Here is a 20348-nt window from a genome sequence, read left to right as displayed (position 1 = left end):
TTGCACTGACCTGCCTTATATTTTATCATTCCTTATTCATGAATTTTTTTACTGTGTTTGACAATTTTATCTTTAACTTCTATTCTACTAATGAATTAAGATTTCAATTATATCATGAAAATATGTTATCTCTAAAGGAGAAAGAGAACTATAGAATTTACTAGTAGACCAAAAGTTTAAAATTTAATTCCACAAATAACAATTGAAATAGGATCATGACAGTAGACGTGGAGTGCTTACTAAATAAATAAAATTAAAAAAAAAACTCATAATTAAAATTGCAAGGCCAATATACAAATTTCTTTTTTTAGAAATTGAGAAACCAATCACCTAGCAGACAAAAAGCATATAAGGAATTGAGAATTTTGACAGTTTAGTGCACAAAAATTATAACACATCAGGATTACAAAGCCAAATTCAATCACATCCCATATTTCGGTTTCTCCTTTTTCCTATTCTCACTTCTTTACCCTAAACCCTAAAAGAACCCTTCTGGCCATTCAATAAAGACGACAAGTTCTCCTTTTCAATTCACAACTAGTAGAAACTCTGGCATTAAAAATTGAAGGATTCATACCATACATGTGTGAAAGGGTTCAAATAGATGGTCATTCTGCTGCGCCATCCTCAATGTTCATAAATAGCCCCAGTGCTGTTTTAACACGAAGCTGCAACACAAGAAAAATATATCAAAGTTATAAATAAATAAATAAGCATTAACCACCCACCAATGTAAACAAGCAGAGTGATTCTTCTTAAGAGTGTATGCTCATGTTAACAACCTTTACATCAAGGCAAGAATCATTAACCAGAATTTTCAATTGAGGAATTATGCCGATGTTTTTTAGTTTTACAGCTCGATCGGATGAACCTGGGCTGCTTGGAGATATGAGATTTATTATCGCCCACGTAGAAACTGTTTGCAGTTGGCTATTGGAACTCTGCAAGAATCTTAGAATCATTGGCTGGCTGTTGTCTATCGGGTAAAGAAGTGCTTGCATTACAGCTTCCTTGTGAAATTCATTACCAGATGCCACGTTGCAAAGGATATACAATCCCTGTCATAAATCCATCAAAAGAACCAATAAAAAAACTACTTAGCTATGCATAAAAAATTCTTCTAAAGTATCACCTTAGATGAAAATGTCGATGCAAAACATATCTAAGATTAACTTAATTTGGTAAGTTATGATTAACTCCCTATAATAATATAGTAAGAACTTTCTAAAAACAACTCTAACCCCTCAAAATTAATCAAATTGTGTATCTATAAAGGTAAAATAGTCTTTAATAATTTTGCCAGACATTAGTTTCATATTTGATTGAATCAAATTACTCTTAAAATTTACATATTTTTATTTGGTTTATTCAAACACTTAAAATTTAGCATTCAACACTAATTTTTCATTTTTATCATACACACCCTAAATGTGTTTACCAGCCCTCTAAAAGCACATAAGAGCTAAATCAACATGATGGTTTAGCAGAAAATATTATAACATTATTGCATTACATATATCTTCCATACTTCACATGGCCATAATAGTTTTAGTTCTATATAGAACACACTAACCTGAACCAAAACCTCATCTTTAAGAGCACTCCGTATTTGTCTACAAACAGCTTGCAGTAGTAGACCTCCCTCAGCAAAGACATAATCAATGCACTCCAATGGTCCATCAACCAGATTCCGCACAAAAGCCAGAGCTTGTTCTTGTACAGAAGTCTCAGAGTCTGTACCAGAAATGCCATTAAGACATTGTATTTATGAAGCTATGAAACATGTACATCTGAAATTGATCAAAGGACAGGTGCACAAACAATTACCACAAATCAGACTCAACAGTGCTGTTGACGTGAGTTCTAGCATAACCACTTCTTTAAATTGTCTGTCTGTAAGAAATATCAAGTTCCTTAGTGCCCATACAGCATTGAGTCTAAGACTTGAATCCATTGATTTTGATAATTGAACAAGTTCTCTCAATCCTCCGCATTGAATGATAGTTAACTTATTCGTTGTAAAATCAATCACTATGTTGCTAATAGCACCAAGAGCAGCAATCTGGAAACAAAAGCCACCGTTTAGAAAAAAAATCTAATCCAAATATGTTTTGCAATGACAAAGTAACAAATTTTCCCAGTTATTGTTGGATTTACAAAACCAAGAAGCTATTATTGCTTTCATCAAAGGCAGTCATCACCAGGAAACAGTCAGAACCCCTTTGTTGGATGGAGTGTAATTTAGATGGTCATAATAAATTTTATGAAAAATGTAAACAAGAATTGCGTGGAAGCATATCTTTTCGAAGCTTTTACCTGGACAGAAGTAGAAGTGTCATTCAAAAGTTCAACCAGCAGACTGATATTCGTTTCATTAATAAAGTGATCTGCACTGAGATTCTGAATGATTTCATTAATGGGGTTAGTATTATGCTTCAAACTCAAACTAAGAAACTTTGGATTATGAACCTTTATTGACCGAGAGATGCACTTAAAAAATATGCATACTGCTTCATGTACGTCAGAGCTCCTATGAGTCAGTGCACTGTTTACTAAGTTAAAGACCTACGCACACACACAAAAAAAGGTTTAATATTATAACAGTCATTCATGTGTTTACAAAGCTAGATCTTGTAATTAGATTAAATTATTAACAAAGAGATGTAACCAAGTTTCAGATTATACAGATGGATAATCAAATTCAAGGTCCACTTATAGGACATGTCTCAGCATTAGCAGTATGTAGAAGTGATAAAAATATCTATATAGGAAAATAACAAAAAGTTCCAATATTTAACTAAAGTATGTCTCCTCTTCTTAGCAGCCTTGCAACCATTCGTGGAAAAGATTAATAACAATGTCATAAGATGCCAGAATAACTTCCGGTTAAATTTGGGGTAGTTCACAGATCAAGTGCTAAGGTGGTGTGGCTGCAGAACAAAGTTATAATTGATAATAAAAGGAGAATACATGGTGCAATTTAATGTCATACATGGTACCTGCAGCGAAAGAAGTCTTGACCTGCATTTTTCCAGCGTGGAGCATAAACCTGCCAATGCCAGGAATATTCCTTGCACACGTCTGGGCTGCAGTACCGCTTTCTGCAAGCAATCACATAGTTTATCAACAGCATTGGCCTCAAATGCTAGATTTTGCAGATCCTTATTTCCAGCAACCAAATTTGACAAGGCAAAAGGAGCTTCATCCCCAACTTGACCAGGATCATCAAGAATATCAAGCAATATTAGCACCAACTTAGTCGTGATTCCAGTATCTTCCAGATAACAAGGAGATGTATTCCTTAAAGCAAGCAAAAACACACAGGCAAGCAACCTAATTCGGGGATACTTATCTTTCGTTAGTTCAGTTATGATACTTAATGCTTTTTCTTCAAGACCCACAAGCTGTGAGATTACTTCTGGATTTCCCTTGGTAATTGTTGCCAGGGATTCTAAGCTTGCCTCTCTCTGACATAAAGAACCACCAAGAAGACTAACAAGCTTCTTTAGAACTCCAGTTTCACTTAGTGCCTTCTGCTCAATGCTTGTCCTACAAGAATGAGTTATGATGCTAGCACCAAGCCCACTTACATTTTCATTCTCACTGTTGAGTAGTAATAGGAGTGATTCCATATTCTTTTCTTGGAAAAAATTATATCTGGGAGCCAGTTTGGACTGATAGATCAATTTAAGGGAACGAGTACCAGCATCTACAATCTGCAGAATTCATCTCCAAATGACCCAAAATTTCAATGATTACCTACACTAGATTGGTATGAATAGAAGAATGACTAATAATAAGAATAAAACTACATTGAAGTATTTCTGCCTATATAATGAGGGGAACATGGTCAGTGATTTTGAAAGGGCTCAAGGAACTCAATTGATTGTATTTTTAGCAATATCGATTCTACAAATATCCAACTTAAAAGAATAGTAGATTCTAGAGTTTGCTAATGGTACATATTCAATGTTTAAAGACGAAGAAGTGTTGGACTACAACTGTCATCTTTATAAAACAGAGATCTATCCTCAAGGCTATTATGAAAGACATAAACATATCTACATCAAAGGGAATGAGAAATTGAAGTCGTCATTTAAAACACTAAACCCCTAACAGCAGAAAGATTGAATATGTAACAGAAGGTCGTCTTATGCATCAATGAGCATCACCAGTTGTTTGATGTACTACACTTTCAAGTTTTAGGAGTGGTGGTGATTGATGATTGATGATCAATTTTTAGAAACTTCTCTAATATATATTTTTTCCCACAAGAATAGTTTTTGTAGCGATATTCAGTAACAGACAATGCAAGGTTGCTTGCCTTGGGAAAAGTTTTTCACATCACAAAATGCAAGCTTTTGAAGGCTCAGTGGCCTGAGAAAGCCCCAGTTTGCCTCCACCCTGCATGAACATAAAGGTGCAATAAACACGACGCCCAATCATTTCATGTTCACCTAGTAAGATATCATAGAAAACACTCTATACAAGTTTGCTTAGGCGGTAGCTTTTACAAACATTTGAAACTGACTTGTGAAACTAATACCCCATTTTAAATCGTCCTTGGACTTAAGTTGTTCTTCATCTAACCTATGCTCATCTTATTGCATAGATAAATATGAAGTGCAGTCTCCAAATAAAAAATTTAAAAAAAATGGCACCAAGCAAACAAACATGAATGATTACCTTCTCATTTGGATAGTTGATTAAAGAAAATAGGATAGGCAAAGCTTCGGCATCAATAACCGCCTTGACGCCTGTATCCAAGCCACATGCGAAACTTCCTATGGTGGCCACCGCCTGCACGAGGAGAGAGAGAGATGCTTCACAATTCCCAGCGGAGGAATCGGAAAGGATAGAGACAACAGCGGGTACAGCCCCGAGCTTGATGTAAGAGAGCTTCTTAGTGCGGTTTCCGATGATCTGGTTCTTCAGATATCTAAGGGCCTTGAGCTTATCGTCGCCGTCAGACGCTGAGGAAGTCAGCCGGATAATGAGGTCATCCGGGCGGAGAAGCGTGGCAGCATATGTAGGCATCGTTCGCCGCCGGCGAAGTGCAAAATCATGCGACTCCTTCCTTACTCGTAAATTGATGAACTTTATTATCGACAAATATGCATATGGATGGGGTTTTAGAGATTCAAGGGCTTATTTGAATCATTTTTTAAACTTTATTGGTGGAATACAATAAATCACTGTCGTATCGTAAAAGATAAACTTATAACGTAAGGATAAATGTTATATTTTATGAATGAGAAAGATATACTTGATTGATTTGATATATACGAGATAATTTATCAATTTTATAACTGTTTTGAATATTCAATTTTATACCTCAAATAGGCTTATTTGGTTTATTTTGGTTAAAGTAGCCAAAAAAAACCTGTATGAAATATTAATAAATTTATTTGGGTATAATGAGTTTTGAGAGATTTAAGTCCTCACTCACTCACTGTTGTTAAAAATTAGATAATAAGGTTTAATAATTTAAAATTTAGAAAAATTGATAAAGTAAATATTGTTAAAGTTTAAATAATAAGGTTTAATAATTTAAAATTTAGAAAAATTGATAGAGTAAAATTGTATTTTAAATAGAGAAATAAAGTGATTAAAATGATCGAATTGATGGAAAGGAGGAGAGAGAAAAATTAAATTTAATCTAAAAAAACAAATAGGACAGACCTAGAGAGGGAAAAAATGGATGATTGGTGATGATTTTGAGAAGGTTATGATATTTTTGGTAAAAAGATTTAAAAGGATATTGATATATATGAATAAAATAAAAAATAATAATTTAAAATAGAAAGTATTTTGATTAATTAAATGAATAATATGATTGTTGAGAAATAATTAATTAAAAAATTAATTTTAAATTGAATTTTTAAAAAAAATAACCAGTCCTAATTCCAAAGTCTTAATCTTACAAAACTTAATAAGTAAATCAAGTTTATTTATTTATTTTTAATTTACTAAATAAATATGTTAATAAATGGTTAACTAAAAAAAGGTTAGGTCATAGATACAAATCAATTGAATATTAGTTAAAAAAAATTATATTAATATTTTAAATCAATTTATATCTATTATAAAAAAAATATATTTTAAATTAATTTATATCTGTAAAAAAATTCATCCTTCAAAATATTAATATATCTAAACGCAAATCCAATTATTTTAATTATTTATTAGACATATTTCAGACTCACCATAACTATGTATAAAGGAATTAAAAAAAAAAAAAGTGATAAATGTAGTTTTGTGAGCTCATGTCAAAACCCTGACTCTTTCTATACCACTCATCAAATGAAAGATAATTCAAACCCTAAAATCAACCAAAAAGAAAGATGAAAAATCCACATTATAGTAACTGCCATGAAAATAAATAAATAATGATCTCTACATTCTGTAGTAGTAGTAGTTCAAACTGATATTATTATAAATCCTAGGATAAAGAATCAAAACTAAGTTTGACTCCCACCATGAAAATTGGAACAAAAATTCATAATTAGCCAACAAGGGATTTGAATGATCAACTATTTTTTACCAGAGTCCTATAGCCTTCCACCAAATACCTCCAACTCCAAGCCAGATAAGAATATTGACAACCGAGATTATGAACCCATATCCCCACCATTTCGAAAGAGGGACATAGTTAGCGCCATAGAACACGGGTGCTGAGCCTATTCCATAGTGGGTCAGGCCACCCATCAAGTTGGACAGGAAGGCAAGCACCAATGCCCCAAAATAAGGGGGTGTGCCTAGAGCACTTGCGACCGATAAGAATGCTGTGAACATAGCTCCAATATGAGCCGCTCCACTTGCAAAGAAGTAGTGAGAATAGAAGTAAAGAAGGACCAAGATTCCGAACGAGAGATGCCATGAAAGACCCAACCCTCCAACAAACTGCAAACATATAAGTAACCATTATTCAAAGAGACCCTTATCAGAAGCAAAATTTAACAAGACAAGACGTACCTTGACCACTGTTTGGCTAAACCATGTGATGAGACCTAATTTATTGAGATAGCCAGCCATTGCAATAAGAGCAGCGAACCAGGTTAGGGTGTCCCAGGCTACAGATTCAGCTAAGCATTCTTTCCATGTCACAACCCCACTTATTAGTAGGATCGATAATCCAAGTATAGCTGCCGTAACTGCATCCACTTTCAATACTCCTCCAAATACCCAAAGTCCCACCTGAGATCAAAAACCACCCACATATGAACAAATTCACACCAAATGAAGTCAAAACCCACACACACTATAACTATAACCTACATCATGAATCAACAATTAATCTTTATACCAAATGCAAACAATCACACTTTAACGTGAATCATGATTCATAAAACAATCTTATACTAAATAGAATAGAGTCCTTTTCAATGAGATCATGATTATTATAGTGATTATAACAAAACACAAGTTTCCAAATAGGCTCGTAGTGTTGCACACGGTAATTCCTATGGAAATTGTGTGTATGGCCAGCCAATGAGATGATTTTGTTACCAAGAACTTTTAAAAGGAAAACAAGATTGATTCTACGAGTTGACAGTTTCTTATCTAGATCTGGATTCAGAAAGTGTTTTCAAATGGGCATATGTGTTATCCATCATTTTCAAGGTCTATGACAGTATACAAACACTCCAGCTAAAGTAGCTATCTCTATCAAGGCAACAAAGCACACACAATCTTGAACAATTAAGTGAGAAGAAAGAACAAGAATTACTTACAACTATGTTCCTGAGAAATCACTGGTTAGTTAATTACTAAATCAAATCTACAAACATCTTGAATAACCACAAGCACTAAAAGGAAGGTATGCAAAAAATGCTGTAGTACCAGTTAATAGGTTCAATTGTGTGTTTCATACCGTAAGAAGGAGAGTTCCAGACATTATAAGCTCATTTCTAGACATGGGTCCCATTTTCTCTAACCTTTCTCTAGCAAGCTTGGGAGCATCGGGGCTAGTCTTCACTGACGGTGGATATATAATATAAAGAAGCAGAGGCACAACCAACAAGGACACCAGACCCGGTACAAAGGCGGCCTTCGCCCAATCCATCCATCCAATCGTCTGATTTATCGCATTGTAAGCCAAGGTAGCACTCAATGGATTCGCAGCCATAGCTGTCAAGAACATGGAAGACGAAATAACCGAAGTCTGAAAACAAGTTAACATCAACCAAGACCCTAATTTGTGCTCCGTCCCATCCCCTACATTACTCCCACATGCAACACACAAGGATTTCACCAATGGAAGAAAAATCCCTCCCGCACGAGCCGACACCGACGGAATTGCAGGAGCTAAAAGAGCTTCGCAGAAAACCAAACTGTACCCTAACCCTAGTGAGGAGCTTCCGAAGAGAGAGACGAACTGATACGCGATCCTATTGCCGAGGCCGGTTTTGATAAATCCTCGGGCGAAGAAGAAGGCGAGAGCGATAAGCCATGGGATCGGATCGCCGAAGGCGGAGAAGGCGGCAGCGAAAGTAAGAGTCTTGGTAAGGACACAGGTACCAAGTCCCATCAGTGCTACCGCTCCTAAAGGCAGGGGCTGGGTAATGATCCCGACGATAGTAGCCAAGAAAATAGCCAACAATTGCCATGCATTTCGCGTAACGCCGGCCGGATGAGGAACCAACCAAAGGATTACACCGGTAGCGATCGAGGCGATTAGAGGCTTCATTGATGCGCCCTGCCATGGTTCCTGCTCCGTCTTCGCCGGAGGCGAAGCCGCCGAAGCATTTACTGAAAGTTTACGCCTAGAAAACGTGGGATCGAGGATGCAACTGTTCTTGGAAGTGGGTTTGAATGGAAAATCTACAGCTTTGCTGCTAATTTTGAAATGGGTTTGATCCTGGGCATCTGATTTGAGATTTAAAGATGGAAGAGAAGATTTAGAAGAAGAAACTCGGCGACATGGAATCGATCGGAAGTTAAGTGAAAGAGATGAAGTGAGAGCAAACGCCGCCATTGCTCCTCCGGTAGAAGTAAGTCGCGAGCTTGCTCAATGAACAACACTGTGAGAAGTCCCTTCTCCGTTGATTTTAACAAAGTAAAGTAAAACGGGCAGGATCCGTATCACCATTTACCAACGTCGGCGCGCTCTATGATCAATGATGTAAGGTAATCGATCTTGACCGTCCAAATGTTAATCGGAAGGTGGAAATATTCCCGGTGTATACTATGTATGTGGTGTGGGGACCACAGACCAGCTCAGCTGGTTTGTTAGCTCCGCCAAGGGTGAAATGCTAATGTGCGCTAGGGAGAATATGGGGCCAGTATGACACGTGGCATGTTTTAAATGTGGGGAGATGTTTTGTTCTTTGAGTACTTTGGTGGGCCTTCTTTGCCTCTTCCGTGGCATAAAAAGTTGGGAAACACAATTTAGTAAAACCCATTTTATACTATTTTATTTATAACTAAATAAATAATTATAATAATAATAATATTTATTAAATCAAACAAGACACTCGAGTTAGTGTTAGTTTGAGGATTTTTTTTATATTTTTTCTATAAAAACTGTTTGATAAAAAAAAATAAAAATTGGGTTGATATATCCAAACACCCTAATATTTTTTTTTTTAATTAGATGAATGAGGTGTATAGTTAAATTTTAAATAAAAGTTCTTTAGAAAATCTAAAAATCCAAAAATCAAATAAGTAATTAAATGAATTCAATGATTTAATAGTTATAATAGAATGATAATAATTTATATTGATTAAGGTAACTCAAGTGATAAGAATGATTTTAAGTGATCAAAATGAGTTCCACTTTTACTTAAAACGTTTTAAGTTAAAGTGAATGTCATGGATGTGCAAAGTCGGCACCTAGGCAGCCCGGTAGAAAAAAAGTGAATTTTCTTTTTGTTGTTCTAGGTCTAATTTAAAAAATTAATAATAAAAAAACGATGAGATTTGAATACTATAAATTTGTATCTTGAACCATTATTCTTCAAAATTTATATTTAAAATTATAATAAATTTAACTATAAAAATATAATGTCCTAGAGAGTGGGTTGCCTTAGTCCGCCCTTAGTCCGATAACTTATTAGGCTTACGCAGGTGCGAGTCTGTCCACGTCCACAGGATGTGTGAGGTCATTTTAATATTTCGGTTAAAAATAAAATAGAATGATATAATTAAAAAAAAAAGAAGTAATTGTTTCACTGAAGATTTCATAAAAGTCAATAATAATAGTCCACACTATAAATAATAATAATAATAAAGGAGTTCACATGGTATTAATATAATTGAATATATTAATATAAAGGAGTGAGGAAACTAGGTAACAATATACTTAGTGAAGATATTTTGAAACTAATTATATGTATAAATTAGACAAGTAGTAATTAATCAAGATGAATTGGTAGTAGAATTTGGTGTACGCAATAAGTAATAAGAGATATATCAATCGGTCAATAAACACCATCAACTACTACTAATTAGGCACCACAATTAAACTTGAAAGATAACTATACAATTATTATGGCAAGTGACTAGACACCGGTGAAAACAACCACACCTTAATTTGATATAGAATATGACAAGCCAATAAACTAGTGTGACACACAGATAAGTTAACTTAAATTCAGCTAAATTAATATGGAGAGAAAATAATTATACTTTTTATTTCTATTTTAAATAATATAATATTAATTAATGAAACAATTAAGATAATTAATTAAGTAAACATCATAATGAAATTAATTAGTTTTAAAGTCAAATCTGGTTGAGGAGCAAGTTGTTGTAAATGATGTCGAGGTAGATATATATATAAAAATATGGATGTCAAGTCATTTGAAAAGCTACTAGAACTAATGCTCACCAACCTATTTATTTATTTATTTATTTTAATACGATAATAAGATATTTTTAAGTAATTTTTTTTTAAAATAATTCATTTAATAAAAAATTATTTAAGTACAACTATAAAAAGATGACATAGAAAAAAAAGTTAGGTATAAATTAATTATATTAGAATAATTAATTGACTTGAATATCTTTAAGGATGACAATAAGATCTCCATACGAATTCACATGTTTTCTGGATCTAATCTCCGACATCGTCATGATAATAAAAATTGATACAATGCTTCCAATTTTCAAAATGCAACCCGATTTTCAAACAACTCTTCCACGTTTTTTTCGTTATACATTATTTATTTAAATTATTTAAAAAATAATGATTTGAGGTAACTTTGAGAAGTCGGAATTTTTTTATAAAAAATTTAAAAGGTATTAATATATAATGTTAAAATAATTTAGACGGGTTGGCCTGCCCCGCCAAACAATTTAGACGGGTTGAGTTGAAATATTAGCAATCCATTTAGAAGTGGGCCTACATAGGCCAGCCCGCTCGAGTTGCGGGCCTAGGCGAGAGTCGGGCTTGGGTTGGCCCGTGGGTTGTCAAAAAAAATCTAATTTGATTTATAACCTTATAGTTATAGGCATATTTCGCATAGTCCTTGTTTTTTTTTCTCAAGCACCACTGTAAGAGTCAATACTCAATACTTCGTCCATCGGCCGTCGACTACTTATTTGTTCAGCATTTCTTCTCTTCGTTCTCGCTTTCAAGGGTTCGTGGATTCAAACTTGATTCCAGACTACAACAGTTAATATTAAATACTTCGCGCCATTACCGCCGACTATTTATTTGTTCCGTCTTTCTTCTCTTCGTTCTCGCCTTTAAGGGTTCATGGATTCAAACTTGGTTTTAGTTCCAGAAGTTTCACACTGAAAGTTTGAAAGTTAATATTCTGTTAAATAACAGATTCATTTTCGAAATGGACTCCTCTCAAAATCAAGGTATTAATTTGTAGTGAGACAACACGCGCTAGCCCGTCTGACCGCTCTATTCAAAAGTCATTAATAGTGTTAAGCTTGGAGTCTCAATGTCCACTGCTAGGGATGTAAATGAGCCGAGCCGAGCCGAACAGTATCAAGCTCGAGCTCGGCTCGTCTGTTATATATTCGGGCTCGAGCTCGGCTCGAGCTCGTTTCGAGCTTTTATAATCGAGCTCGAGCTCGGCTCGTATGAATTTAATTGAGCTCACGAGCCGCTCGTATTCGGCTCGTTTAAAGCTCGTTTAGAGCTCGTTTAAAAAGCTCGTTTATGAGCTCGTTTAAAGCTCGTTTATAACTTAAACAATGAAATGAATGCAACATTAAAGTAAAAATTGTAAATATACTTTTCAACTGCTATGTGTAACAAATTAGTGGAAATAAACTATCAAAATGATAAAACACTAGCTAATAACATAATTACAAAAAACATTTTGCTTTAGTTTTAGAATACTTCTAAAAAGGCCATAACACACCAATATTATCAAAAATATTTTGCTATTATCAAAAGTATTTTGCAATCATCTAATAAGATAAAGCATCTTGCTTTAGTTGGAGTATACTTCAAAAAAGACCAAAACACTTGCATATTATCAAGAGCATTTTGCTCTCCTCCAGCAACATCTTACCATTATAGATTACTATCACAAAATCAACATACCTACATCATAAATAACACATCATCAGTATTCATTATTTTCATTTCATAATATGATTACAAAATAAATAATATTTAACACTCCAATCTCACAAATAGTAGGACTCCAAATTTCAATTTTCTGCAAATCATAAACAGTGAACAAAAAAGTCAAGTTAAAATGAAAATCAACATAATGATGCAAGAAAACGCAATCTTTTTGCTAGTCAATATATTTTAACTATTGCATAAATAAAAAGATATCAAATATACACCATAGTAATTAGGCTTACAGATTCCATCACCTGAATCAAAAATATGTCAACTGGACAGTTATTAGGGCACAGTTAATTCTAGATCCCTTCAATACTAATAAATCGTTCTACAGTTTTAACCAAATGACCAATTTCAGGTAATGGAATCGATCAGGAGCAAATTCATTCACTCTACTTTCCCCTTGAAATAAAACCCTCCTCAAAAGACAACTTAGCACAACAACAGGATCCATTAATGAGCAATGAAAAGTATGCAGCTAATGATATAATTTACATCTTAGTTCGTCCATCCGAACCAAAAACGAAAGAGATTTCTGCAGAAATCTTAGGCAGGTATCGGATCTACTAGACAGATCATTCATTCTACTTGCTCGATTCAGAACAGAAAAGATCATATATATATATGATATTCTTTTAAGAACATTTTTAAATCTCAGACAGGTATCGGATCAACTAGACAGATCATTCTACTTGATCGAATCTGAACAGCAAAAATCATATATTATAAATAAATTACCTCAAACCCTAATATCAGTATAGAATTCATATAGATCTACAAAATTCATACAAAGCTGAAACATGGAATGATTGAAATCTTATATCAAAACATTAAAGACACGTCCGTGGAGAGAAAAGAAAAGCGAGAAAACCTGGACAGCAGAAAAAGCAAAGAGATCAATACACAGTGTAGATTCCTAGCAAAGTGTCTCGAAATCTTGTACGCAATCTAGTCAATCCCTTCTCTTTCTAGTCAACTAAGAGCATGATGAGAATGGTGGGAATAATAAACTCTTTTCTTTTTCCTTGTGAGCTGCAACCTTGAAAACCTAGACGGAAGAGAAGAGAGAGTTATGAGAGATAGAAGGATGAATGACCCTCTTTCAGTTCTTCTACATAGTTCTAGAGGTATCTTTTAAAAAATATATATTTATTAATTTAAATTTAATTAAATATTATTATTATATTAATTATTTTAATATATATATATTACTTAAATTTTTTTTTTATAATTTATATAATCGAACATGTTCGTGAGCCTATTAACGAACTTGTTCGCGAGCCTATAAGCGAGCCTATAAACGAACATGTTCGTGAGCTTACGAGCCGAATATCGAGAAGCTCAAGCTCGACTCGTTTAAATTTTCGAGCTTTTAAACGAGCCTAAGCTCGGCTCGTTAAGATTAACGAACGAGCTCGAACAAGCTTTTTGCCGAGCCGAGATTCGAATAGCTCGCGAGCAGCTCAGTTCATTTACATCCCTATCCACTGCAACGTATTTCTAAGAGGCATAAACTAATTTTGTCTTTTTGTTTGGTTTGTATAATTATTTATTTTATACGGATATATGAATTATACGTTGAATCGATTAAAAACTCTTTAAATTAATAATTAATAATTTATCGATAAATTAATAATTATTAATTAATTGATAAATTAATAAATTTCTTCAATCCTGGCATTATTAATTTAAAAAGTTTATACTGTATTTCAATATTAAATATTATTTATTGTAATTTACTATAAATATCCGTACATAAAAATACCAACCAATAATTCAATAACAATGTAACTCATATAAAGTTTAACTAATCAATTCAATAATAATGTAACTCATATAGAGTTTATCATCTCTTTTACTATCGTATTATATTCTCCATTTCAATTCACTCTAACTTGGAATCAGAACATTTATAAAGGTTAACACTCACAATCCTATCAAAATCCTTTCAATAGGATTAAGTAAAAGAATATATGATATTTCGATCATATATTGAACCGTGTCCATATACAAATGGTGTTGTCGAACTCAAATATAAGATTCAACACCTAAGAGAGATCAGAGATGTTTTTCACTTTTCTTTCTCATGTCTCTATGTCTTTATCTTATTGAGATAATGTGTTTTATAAATGAATATCTCATCAAAATATCTTCCTCCAAATGTCTGAACCGCACATGTTAGCATTGTTTAAACTTCTTTATCGATCAAATCTATATATCTTGTCATGTTATTTTTTTAACCCTCCTTTCCTTTTAAATTCCACAAACTCATAGACTATCAATTATTCTACATTTATATCTCTTCTCCTCCTCCACCATCATTTTTTTTTCAATATTTTCACAATTATGGCCACTCATTTTTAAATCCCATCATTCTCCAAATCTTATTAGTGAATGAATTCATACATGTTCTTAAGTCCTTGATAATGCATTCATACATGTTAGGCAAGTTATAAATGCACGAGTAATAATATAAAAACCTATGAAAAAATATTACGATAAATGCACGAGTAATAACATTTTTATTTTTATTTTTAACCGTTTTAAGTTTATGTGTGGGTTAATCCACAATCCGACTCAAGTATCCATTTACTCTCACATTGCAGAACGATCTCTAAAACAATTGATACCGTCTGATTCCTCAACTCATTTAATTTCACCTCTAGAGTCCACTTCTTCCCTATACTACGAGTGAAAGGAAAAATGTAAAAACTACAATTAAAGTAGTCCAGACGAGACTTACTATATTCATATGAACTATGTCCCTTATCTCTATAAATATGACGTAATTCTTCGATTATTGCTCACTAATAATAGTGAAATCTATAGCGCGGAGTCAAAAGAGAATTATGAATGATTAAAAACTATTGATGAACTACCGCGTTCATCAAATTGGGTGTTGAATTTAAAATATAAAGTGTTATTAGCCTAGTTGGTTAAAGAATTGTACTTATTTTGTTAGGTTGCAAGTTTGAACCATACCTATAGTATTTTTAATTTTATTTTTATCCGTTTTAAGTTTATGGGCGGGTCAACCCACAATCCAACCCAAGTATCAATTTACTCTCACATATATATCCAAATTAACCACAGCTCTCGACCCGGCAATCCGGACACTTTAAAAATTAAGCATAATTATATATATTCTAATAATTAACTTTTTTTTTTTTTTTTTTTAATCAACGCCCAATTACTTTTTGGACCGAATTTGGGCATTTTTGCCATGTGGAGTTGGAATTTTAATTTGAACCATTTTGACATATCAAACTTTTGGTATTTAGGTTTTTTATACTCAACGTCATTTTAGTCCCGTTTATTTTATTTGACGTGTAAAAAAAAAGAAAGAAATTTACTAGCACCCTTTCCTCTCTCTTCCTTCGTCTCCTCTTCTCGCGAACCTCTTCATTCCTTCTTCTATCTTCTCCAAATCATCCAGCCAACGATTCCAACTGCGAAGAAGGTAAACATTCTCCATTTGTCTCCCACTCTTGATTAAATGTTTGATTTATAACGGTTAAAACAAAGCATTTTAACCAAAGTAGCCGGCCAGAGTTTTAAGTTTTTAAGAAGAAGAACGAACGTCTTCATTTTCTTTGCCCTTGTATCATCTGGCGAGGAAGATAGAGAGGGTGTTTGTAAATTTCTTTTTTTTTTATTAAAAATGACAGATGTAATCTAATTTGAAAAATAAAATACCATGTCAAATAAAATAAACAAACGTTTAGTAAAAAATCATACATAATTTGAATCTTATATGTTCAAATCAACTAAAACGCCTTGTCCGAGTTTTATATTATAAAATGCCCAAAGTTTGAACCCAGATAATTAGACTAATTATCAACTAAAATACTATTATTCTAATTTTATTAACTTTTAAATATAAAAAACTAATTATTTATATCATTTTAAATAACCATTTTTTTATCATTTTTTTTTAAATTACACATAAATATTCTAAAAAAACAAAAAATAAAATAATAGCTCTTAAATAAAATAATGATTTAAAAAATAAATTCATATACACGAAAAGGTTAAAAAAAAAAGAAAAAAAAAGAAGGAAAGTTTATCCCCCCTAGAACAACGGCCAAACCAACAGACAGACTAAAGAAAGAAAATGGTTTTCCCTCCAATTACAGAACATCTCATATTTCTCATTCTCTCTTTCTTTCTTTCTATGTTAGGATTGGTGATATTATGCAATGGCGATTCCATCTCTCGTTATTCTTCCCCTGGGTATCCTCTTCCTTCTCTCAGGCCTCATTGTGAACTTCATTCAGGTATTCACCATCTCCAAATTCTTCTTCTTCTTCTTCTTCAGATTGTCATGTTTTGCTTTTCCATCATTATTAGTATTCTTCTCTGAACCCACATCGTATATGATTGTCTTTCACTTTGTCCCTCATTAGGGTTTTTCAATGAATTAATAATGTAGCTGTCTACGAAATCCTTTACAAGACTATAATTGAAAACAATTTACAGGTTTAGATGGAATACTGGAAACTAACCGAAGAAAATGTTGTGTCTTCCCTGTACTCTGCATTTTCAGGCTCTTTTCTTCATTCTTGTCCGACCATGTTCCCGCAATATCTACAGGCGGATCAACAAAGTTGTTGCAGAACTGTTGTGGCTACAGCTCGTATGGCTTTTTGACTGGTGGGCAAACATGAAGGTGCTTTAATCATATCTAATTTATAGTCTTATTATTAACATTATTAGAGTTTGTATGGTTCTCTGCTAGCTCTTAGCAATGGTTTATTAACTTGTGCTAGGTTGAGTTGTTTGTAGATTCTGAAGATTTTCAACTAATGGGTATCATTCTGAAATTCTCCCTATTTACTACACTTTTCTTCCTTTTTATAAGAACCGTATTTTCTTTTTATAGGTAAAGAACACGCACTTCTTTTACCCAATCATCGAAGTGACATTGACTGGCTTGTTGGTTTGATCCTTGCTCAGGTTCTTAACTAATTTCATAACCTCAACTAACAAGAGTATCGTTCTAGCTGTGGGACTTTATTTTGCATATGAAATCACAGTCGGCGTGTTCTTCAGTGGTTGAGTTTCATTTTGGCATTGGCAGCGTGCAGATTGTCTTGGTAGTTCTTTGGCTGTAACGAAGAAATCATCCAAATACCTCCCTGTGAGTTCTTTTTTTTTCATGTTATGGAGAAAGAATCCATGTGGGTTCTTCTCAAATTAGTTTCTTTGAAGCCACTTGAATAGGAAACAAACAATTAATGTGCAGGTTCTGGGTTGGTCTATGTGGTTTTCGGAATACATTTTCTTGGAAAGAAATTGGGCCAAAGATGAGAACACATTGAAGGTCATTTTAGAAACTTTATTAGGAATTTCTTTCCTGTACACAGCTTAATTTTGTTTTGTTTTGTTTCTGTCTATGCAGTCAGGTTATGAGCAGCTGAAGGATTTCCCTCGGCCTTTCTGGCTTGGTCTTTTTGTGGAAGGGACCCGGTTAACACAGTCAAAGCTTTTAGCAGCTCAAGAATATGCTCGGTCTGTTGGATTACCCATCCCTAAGAATGTCTTGGTTCCCCGGACTAAGGTGGTTCTCATCTCAGAAACTTTTATTTGTTTGTTTGTTTGTTTGTTTGTTTGTTTGTTTAGAATTGAAATCATATTTAGCATGAAAAAAGAGTGAGTAATGTGTGTGATGGCAGGGTTTTATATCGGCTGTAAATCACATGAGATCTTTTGTTCCAGCTATATATGATATTACAGTGACGACAATTCTTAATGATGAACCACAACCAACAATGTTGAGTATATTTAGCGGGAAATCATCAGTGGTAAGAGCAAATACATTTCTTTGTCAATCATATTGAGCAACACCCATTTGTTAAATCTGCTGAAAGATCCCAAAATAAAAAAAAAAAAAACAGGTTCGTGTTCACATTAAGCGATATCCAATGGAGGAGCTGCCTGAAACGAATAGTGGCATTGCACAGTGGTGCAAGAATTTGTTTGTGGCCAAGGTAGGTCATAAAATCTTATTTGTTATCAAATCCAACAATAATCCTGTATGTTCTTGAAGGATGCTTTATTGGAGCAACATCTTGTCAAAGGCACTTTTGGGGAAAAAGATTTTCAAGACATTGGCCGACCCAAAAGATCCTTGTTTGTAAGAGTTTTCATAATAATAACCTTATTATTATCATTTGTGGCTTGGGTAAGTAATGGAATTATTATTTGTGGCTTGGGTGTGTGATCAGGTTATTATGTTCTGGTCGTGTTTGTTGGTTTATGGCGGGTATAGATTTTTCAGGTGGTTTACATTCCTGCCTTGGTGGGAAGTGTTTGTAATTTGTGCAGTTTTTTTGGTTATCATTGCGACGGTTATGCAAATGTTCATCGGGTTTTCCCAATCCGAGCGTTCAGATGCTACCAATGACTCCTCACATAATTCATTGAAGCAGAGTCTTCTTCCAAAGTAGGAATGTTGGCATTTTGTTTGTTTTTTATGGATTTTCAAATCAGAATAGGCTTAAATGATTAGTAAAATTGAATAATTATTATATACAGATGACATGGTAAATAGTATAGATTGATTTCTATGTTCAAGTTGTTGTTTATTTGTATGTAATTGAATGAACATGGTGTTATATTTATTTAGGGTTTTGCTCCATAATCATAATAATTAATGTTTGACAAGTTGATTATGTATTTAGCCTATTTCTGTCAATTTGGTTTTATCTATATATGTACCTTGCCAACATTTTATCATTCTGTTTAAGAACAATTTAAATAAACTTTAATTATATTGTATTGTATTCAATAATGCATTAAATTAATATTTTGTATTGCAATTTGGAAATACTATTCCTGGAAGAAATATATCTTTTCTCAAAATGACCAAAAGAAAAGTAAGAAATTGACTTCTTCCCAACTACTCTACTCTTTATAATTATTATATATTGAGTGATAGGTATGGTATATCTACCAATTCTTCCATTTAGGGTTAGTTTGATTCAATATTTTCTTATTTCACAGTTAATTTTTTTTGTGATTTTACAAATGTCAAGTAGTAGATCAATCGTATTGTTGATAGTATCAAACACATCATAAATTTATCGACTATTTCTAAGTAGTTGGTTTATTTAGAGAAATTCTTAAATAAACTTTTAAACTATTACCACATTTTGATATTTTCTTTTAAGATAACATGGCCTTAGTGTTCTCTATATCATGTCAAATTTATAGGTCAATTAAACTGTGCTTTAAGTTAATCCAAGACAAAATCCAGTCCATTAGGCGTGAGAAAAAGGATTTAAAACAACTTACCCCCAAAACAAATCTATTGGATAAGATCTATACAATAAGATACCCAACAAAAAAAAATACAACATATAATCTCATTAGTTTTAGTCAACCAACTATATATAATGCACCATGTCAAACTATAATTTTTTTTGTTTGAAAAAGCAATGTCAAACTATATAAGCTCTAAAGTAATATTAATGATGAAAATTAGAAATAATTGTGATTTTGTAGTGGAATTTTTATAAATATTTTTATCCTGTGATTAAATGTGATTAAATGTCACATAATAACACATAAGTAAAATAAATATTGTCAACAAACGAAAAACTCACTTAAAATTTATTCAACGTTCAAAACCGCGTAAATTGAAATTAACAATGTGGTATATATATATATATATATTTGTAATGGAACTCTCTAACTAGAAGACTTGGTAAAACAATTATAAATTATTCTATAATCCATGTAGTAGTTAAAAGTGATAAGATGAGACTTATTCACCATATTATTTCAATGTCCTTTTTTTGTGAAGGAT

The 20348-nt window shown here is 33.1% G+C and overlaps 3 protein-coding genes across 4 annotated transcripts; 1 reads left to right on the top strand and 2 right to left on the bottom strand.

The window, feature by feature from the left end:
• Positions 1-272: 272 nt before the first annotated feature.
• Positions 273-5111, bottom strand: LOC124928800 (armadillo repeat-containing protein 8-like). Of its 2 annotated transcripts, XM_047469046.1 has the most exons (8): positions 4687-5111; positions 3000-3716; positions 2470-2565; positions 2317-2400; positions 1828-2062; positions 1574-1734; positions 783-1058; positions 273-668 (listed from the first exon to the last, which is right to left on the bottom strand). In XM_047469046.1, exons 1-8 carry the CDS (start codon positions 5035-5037, stop codon positions 609-611), a joined length of 1980 nt encoding a protein of 659 aa, XP_047325002.1. In that variant the 5' UTR covers positions 5038-5111; the 3' UTR covers positions 273-608. The 2 variants fall into 2 exon arrangements, with proteins under 2 accessions (XP_047325002.1, XP_047325001.1); XM_047469045.1 differs by having other exon boundaries at positions 2317-2565.
• A 1249-nt stretch (positions 5112-6360) lies between these two features.
• On the bottom strand, positions 6361-9063 carry LOC124931008 (dicarboxylate transporter 1, chloroplastic-like). Its single transcript, XM_047471390.1, has 3 exons — positions 7874-9063; positions 6976-7197; positions 6361-6903 (listed from the first exon to the last, which is right to left on the bottom strand). The coding sequence occupies exons 1-3, from the start codon at positions 8975-8977 to the stop codon at positions 6541-6543; spliced, it is 1689 nt and encodes a 562-aa protein (XP_047327346.1). The 5' UTR covers positions 8978-9063; the 3' UTR covers positions 6361-6540.
• Positions 9064-16737: 7674 nt separating this feature from the next.
• Positions 16738-18528, top strand: LOC124929636 (1-acyl-sn-glycerol-3-phosphate acyltransferase 3-like; the record flags this gene model as incomplete). The annotated part of the gene is made up of 9 exons (XM_047470037.1): positions 16738-16815; positions 17085-17207; positions 17308-17347; positions 17421-17494; positions 17619-17678; positions 17784-17861; positions 17940-18098; positions 18214-18342; positions 18436-18528. Coding segments are annotated over exons 1-9 (834 nt in total), but the record flags the coding sequence as incomplete, so codon positions are not given.
• Positions 18529-20348: the final 1820 nt, after the last annotated feature.

This window comes from Impatiens glandulifera, chromosome 3 (genome assembly GCF_907164915.1).
Source record: "Impatiens glandulifera chromosome 3, dImpGla2.1, whole genome shotgun sequence".
NCBI classification, from domain to species: Eukaryota; Viridiplantae; Streptophyta; class Magnoliopsida; order Ericales; family Balsaminaceae; genus Impatiens; species Impatiens glandulifera.
This window is presented reverse-complemented; position numbering and strand designations above follow the sequence as displayed.

Excerpts from the sequence above, each read along its gene's own strand:
- LOC124931008 (XM_047471390.1), bottom strand. The coding sequence starts at position 8,977 with ATGGCGGCGTTTGCTCTCACTTCATCTCTTTCACTTAACTTCCGATCG. Across the intron at positions 7,198-7,873 it reads CTGGAACTCTCCTTCTTACG|GTGGGACTTTGGGTATTTGG; the intron begins GTATGAAACACA and ends TTTTGATCTCAG. Across the intron at positions 6,904-6,975 it reads TTAGCCAAACAGTGGTCAAG|TTTGTTGGAGGGTTGGGTCT; the intron begins GTACGTCTTGTC and ends ATATGTTTGCAG.
- LOC124928800 (XM_047469045.1), bottom strand. The coding sequence starts at position 5,037 with ATGCCTACATATGCTGCCACGCTTCTCCGCCCGGATGACCTCATTATC. Across the intron at positions 2,063-2,316 it reads ACACTTCTACTTCTGTCCAG|ATTGCTGCTCTTGGTGCTAT; the intron begins GTAAAAGCTTCG and ends TTTTGTTTCCAG. Across the intron at positions 1,059-1,573 it reads AAGATGAGGTTTTGGTTCAG|GGATTGTATATCCTTTGCAA; the intron begins GTTAGTGTGTTC and ends GATTTATGACAG.